The 6123-nt window shown below is 33.7% G+C and overlaps 1 protein-coding gene across 1 annotated transcript in view; it reads left to right on the top strand.

Annotated features, from left to right (window-relative positions):
- Window positions 1-6123, top strand: part of PTPRQ (protein tyrosine phosphatase receptor type Q) — a gene marked incomplete at its 5' end in the record, with an annotated part of 168380 nt that overhangs the window by 25205 nt on the left and 137052 nt on the right. Inside the window, one exon of the mRNA XM_019633934.1 lies at window positions 5354-5514. Within this exon, the coding sequence (XP_019489479.1) occupies window positions 5354-5514 (161 nt within the window). The remainder of the gene's footprint in view (window positions 1-5353; window positions 5515-6123) is intronic.

The raw sequence follows: 6123 nt of genomic DNA, 5'->3' as shown, positions 1-6123 counted from the left end.
GACCTCAGCTTTGAAATGTTTCTCAGTTTTCTCAGCAGTAATTATGAGAAGCAATTTTAAATCAGTCAGTCTGACAAATGTTTATTAAACTCTGTGGGGAGATAGAAGCTTAAAATGGTTGTAGACTAATTAGAGATAAAATATGCCCATTTGAAATAATTTAAAGTACTGAGCAGTCGATATATTAGGAAGTCAAAATAATTCTAATGCAGTTTTTTGTTAAATGTCACTAGTCAAATAGTTTTCCTTGTAATATAAAAGCTTACCTATGAAAATGGCCTTTCTTAGGCTACAAAGGATTCTCAGTCCTGTTTCTTCCAGTTTTCTAAAAAATTTTCACTCAATTAAAACTATTTAATGATTTAAGCATATGATATAGATCAATAATCAGAATGGAAAGACGGCCATTTCAAATTTCCTGAATTTAATTCCCATTTTGGAGTGAAGGTGGTAAAAGATAGATTCGTAAGTCAGGAGAACATCTCTGTGGAAACAGTGTTTGAGGGCTTGGAGGAAGCATCAAGAAGCTGATAAACATCGTTGCAGGAATGGGATATTGGAGCCAGATTGGGATGGTGAATGTTACAAGCACAGACAGAGGGAGTGGTGTATAAGGGAGCTCTTGATCCTTTAACCTAAGGTTTCTAGTGGGATGTTGAAAGCTCTGTCTAAGCTCTTTTTTGCAAGTCACTTTTAACAAATGATTTGGATGAAGCTTGAGTGTTAAGGTCACAAATAGGCTACCTGTCGACCACCCATGTTTAACTGGACCTGCCCACTGTTCATAAATTTTGAATAGAAGCCTGTCAGCATTTAAACATGAATAGATGTCTAGTAAAACTTCAGGTTCCTTTGTTTCTTACAAAAATCAGAATACTTTCGTCATATTTCTCAGGATAAAAAGCAGCTGGTGTTGAATAGAGGCTGTTTTTAGATGGAGCATTTGCCTTGTAGTTTACCACAGTTACCACCATACCCTGTTTGAAAGTCAATCTTTTTAGTCATTTATTTTGCCTGTCTGGGTCTCAAACTTTTAAACCCTCAGTGTTGGGGGTCTCTTCATTTCATCTGTGGAATGCACAAAGCTGGGAGAGATTGTGATTTCCTTGCATTACAGATTTGGGGAACAAAATGTCTTGGAGAGCTACAGGGCTCAAGAGGGATAGTAGAATAGTTACCATTTGGGAACAAAAGTTGGTGTTTGGTGTCTTATATATTTTTTTATTTATTTGTCACAAAAATAAATAAAAAAAATAATAAAAAATATTATTCTCATTTTATAGTTGTGGAAAATGAGTCTTAATGAGGTTAAAGAGTAATTTAAAGTTATGTAGCTAGAAGGTGACAGTATCAGAAATCATACCCAGATCTGCCATACTCCCATACCATGCTTTTTTCACATCACTAGCAATAAATGTTGTAATTGACCTTAGTTCTGAAATCTCAGCAGTATACTTAAAGAATTTGGGGCGTCTTCATTTGATAAAAGCATTTGTGATAAAGACTTATAGAGTAATAATAAATTAAGCTTGTTGCATCTAGTCATATGAGATATTTCTACAAAAAAATCACTGGCTTGCTATTGGTCTGCAGTAGTTGATGGACTGTATCCATTATGAGAGAATTATTACATTGTTTCATGTATAAACCAATTGGATTACTGGTCCCCACAGTTTAAATACCATATAGACAAAATATAGAGCTTGTTCAGGGAGGGTGGCAGAAATACTTAGGATTGATGTGTATGAGAAATTGTCAGAAGAATAGGAATAGTTATTAGTCAAGATTCTTTTAATTTCAAATGACTGGACCCACCCTAAATTGGCTTAATCAAAAATAGGAATTTATTGACATATGTAGCTGAAAAGTCCAGGCATAACAAACTGGATGTAAGAGCTTAAATAATTTCATTAGATGTGGTTAACAGCAAGGTGTGGGTAACAGCAAGATGGCCATGTGTCTTTAGTATACTGGAATAGCAGGAAATCAGGAAGAGATTAAGCTGAAGAGGTGGTTGACCAGACACTACACAGATTCTTAAGGGTTGAATAAAGATGTGTGTGTGTGTGTGTGTGTGTGTGTATAGACTATGACCTTTTGAAGGGTCTCAAACCTTGTGTAGAAAACCATTCATATTCATACTTGCGGAAATGGGAAAATTTAAGTGTTCCCATGTGGTTTTGGTATTCACGGCTTTCATAGGTAATTACTGCCTGGCATGATCTTATGTGATAAGAGATGAGCAAAGGAATTGGTTACGCAGAGCAAAGAAACTGCTTCTATGCTCTAAAATTTCCTCTATGGCCTGTTTTTTGAAAAAAAAAAAAAAAGAATTAACTAGGAAATAACTTCATGTTAAAGACTCCTTTAATCCCCATCCAAGACATTTTCTTGGTGTTACCAATGAAATTGGTGTAGACCAAAACAAAAAACAAAAAAACTATATCTTGTATTTTTCAGAATAATTTCAAAGTTATTCAAATTCTTATGATTTCTTAAATTCAAAGAAGCTTTAAAAATGTTGTAATAAGTCTCTAGAATAAAATCATTAAAATGACTGCACTGAGGGCTCCCCTCAAGTTTTTTCTCCATTTGAAAATTTATGCTGATTGGGAAGTTTGGCTGATGTTGGAGTTACCTATTTTAGAGGTTAAGTATTGTGTGCCATTTATAGTCCTTCCATTTCTATGCAGTTTGTGACTTTGGATATGTAACAGTTAGACCTGCTTTGTCAGGTGGACCTCCCCTCCTCTCCCACCTTACTCAACTCCCTGTTGTACTCTCGAATCTTACAAACTCTCTAGTGAACAATTCCTGCATCCTGAGGGCTGCTGTTTTCTTCTTCTTTTCTACTCATTGATCACAACCAATTTATTTGCTAGTTTCTTTCTCTTTTTCTTTCCTGTTAGCCACTGGGGGAATAAGTGATTGTCCTTATCCTTAAGGAGGTCACATTGTTATTAATGAATGTTTTATAATTATTTACTGCTTTGTCTCTTTATTTTGATAGAGGCTGTATCTTACTTGTATTTATGTCTAAAATAAAACATGATAATAGAACATGAAACAATCCTGTTACAATATTTTTAAACTAATAAGAACAAAACAGAGATTCTAAAACTAAACCAGCTCAAACCAGAAGTAACAGCCGATTACAGCAGTGTCAAAGCGGGGTTTCTCATGCATGGCAGGGAGACATCCCTCTGAACTGCAGGGTTGCTCACTGAGATTCCTCTCCAGAGAGCAGGAGGTTCAGGCCTCAGCCCAGAGGATAATGTGTGTTTCCACCAATCTGGCAACAGTATAAGAGCAAGGAAGGTGGAGCCAGAAACTCAGCGACAAGCATCCCTTCTCTCTCCTCTGCATTTCTCTTGGTTCTCAGTGTTATGGCGAACCAGCTCTTCCATAACTAAGATAACATGCTGAACTCTTATCAGAAGCTAACATTTCATTTGAAGCCTGTTTATGCTCAGATATTTTTTTACCGTAGATGTTAAAATATCAGCCACAATCCTAAACTCCAAAAGAAAAACAAACAAACCCCAAACAGACAAGACATATTAGTACCTGAAAAATTTTGTTAGCACCATTTTATAGTCTTTGGAGGTAAATCAGGATAGATGCAGAAGCCATATTCATATGTGCCAACTGAGACAAATTATTGAGTTTCTTCACATATTTTATAAACACTATCTTATTTTTAATGAAATATGCAGCTATGTGAGACAAAATTTATTTTTGATTTGCATTTTCCAGGTAATTGCTTTGATTCTGTACTATCTGTGGAACATAATCAGGGTTCTTCTTATTGAAGACAGCTACTTATCTACAATATTTTGCTGTGAAGATTAGAGTAAGAAGGTGATGCAAGGCAGCAGATAGCATTGAAAAATATGCTTGTAAAGGGATTTTAAAAATAGATATGATGCAATTAGATTACTTTAGCTTATTTCATAGTTTTGGAGATCTGAATTGGATTAGCTATATTGCAGAGTTCCAATGACACGACTTTGGAATTGGGTAAAGTTTCCATGACAAGGCATCTTTCTCTGAGGCTAATAGCCACAGCATTAAAAGTTTGGAGAGGTTCTCTCCCATAGTTTCAGTGAGGTCAAAGACAGTTCTCCCTGCTGCTTCTGAAAAAGGATGTCTGATCAAACTGTTTCAAATTGCTGAATAACCAGGCAATGCTGCCTATCTCCAATAGCATACTCTCAATCCATATTTCTCTCACCATGGTAAGCTTTCCAACTACTTTTCAGAAATGTTTCCCTGTGGATAGCCTTGATTTACTTAAAATCTATTACTCCTTTTAATGATTCAAGAATTCAAATATTTCAGTAGCAAAGAGAAAGCATTTTATCTTCAGAGGGAATGTCCATTTACTTCTTGGATACCTTGTGTTTGTAAAGAAGAATAAAATGAGAGTGTATGAGATATATACCTTTTTTGTGATATTGATCATATTTTCTTATCTATATTTTTAAATAATTTTATTGCTGTTAAAATCTAAATTTCTTTTTTAATGCACACTTCTTAGTACCTCTCTATACATGTTTATTCTTTAATTTACATTCTAATCTATACCCAGTTGAAAACTATGGAGCCTGAACTAACATGACTGAAATAAAATAATTGTAGTGCTTTTTTATTTAGCAATATTTTGTTCTTTAGACTTTTTTTCCCCTTCTGGGATTTTGGTACTCACTTAGAGAGTTTTGAGTCAATATTTATTTTCTTTTCCAGATTGACATTTTATGTATTTTAAGATTATAATTTAGTGAGAGATGTGAGCTCTACTTTTTTTTCCCTAGATGTTATACATACATTATTTTCTGTCTTGCTTCTAATTAAATAAAGAATAACCAACTAGCTTGATATTTTAGATACTACTATTCAGATATTTACTATTTGTTTATATGAATTGGTCTGACAATATATAAAAATGAGTTTGATAAATATATAGTATAAATAAGATGTTCCCAACACTTAGAAAGAACAAATATTTGAACAACTAAAACATTGGTATGAAAAGAGCGCTGTAATTACCTTGAATATACAGTATTCCTAGAGATCCATTAAAATCAGTCCTAGCAAACTCCAATATGAATATCTTATTAACACTTTGTTGAATTACCGAATATGCTTGAAAACAAAAGAAGTTTATTTATTGTATTCTGAAATTCACTCTTTTCAGCATTTCGGGATAAAGTGGCATCTTTATCCTATTAGTCTGGATTAATAAATTTCTGTGCATAAATGTTTATTTTTAATGTATTTGCACTCAAAATGTATATGTAATATTTAACTTAAAAGTCAGTTACAAAGGAAAATCTCTTTTTTTCTCTCTCAGGGATAGATCATCATTAAAAACTATTAATGTAACTGAAACATCATTAGAGCTTTCAGATTTGGACTATCATGTTGAATATAGTGCCTATGTAACAGCTAGCACCAGATTTGGTGATGGGAAAACAAGAACCGATATCATTACCTTTCGAACACCTGAAGGAGGTGAGTTCTTTTTGATGTAGGCCAAGTAAAAGAATACCCTACTCGAACTAAATAAAATTTTGTTTTTTGGTCACTTTTCAGCTGTGTAATGTTGGGAAAGTTAGTTAATCTCTCTGTGCCTCAATTTCCCATCTGTATTATGGAAACAATATATTATCTACTTGATAGGGTTTTCATGAGGATTAAATGAGTTTATATTTGTAAATGCACTCAAAAGAAACAAAATGAAGTGCATGGAGTCAGTTCTCTGTCCTCGTCCTCTATTATTCGATTTTAAATTCTAAGTTGTTAGAAATTCATATTATATATTCAATATTGGAAACTTGTTATAAAGTTGTTTTCAAATGCAGGGCAGCAGGCATGTTTTAGAACTGGGATAATGTTTTATGAGTCAGAAATCTACCTGTCCTCTGCTTGGATATTGCTATAGTTGGAGTGTTAGAGAGATGCCCAATGAGCCTTATGGATTTCATTTCTGACTGGTAATTAAATATATTACAAGCTAAGGTTTTTTTTTGAAAACCAATTATCATCAGTTACCAAAGGCAGGTAAAATTTAGAACATTTCAGACATTTGGAGCAATACAGTTTTTTGTTCAATTTCTTCTT

This window comes from Hipposideros armiger, unplaced genomic scaffold (genome assembly GCF_001890085.2).
Source record: "Hipposideros armiger isolate ML-2016 unplaced genomic scaffold, ASM189008v1 scaffold_1444, whole genome shotgun sequence".
NCBI classification, from domain to species: domain Eukaryota; kingdom Metazoa; phylum Chordata; class Mammalia; order Chiroptera; family Hipposideridae; genus Hipposideros; species Hipposideros armiger.
The sequence above is the reverse complement of the archived record's forward strand: the minus strand, read 5'-3'. Positions and strand labels throughout refer to the sequence as shown.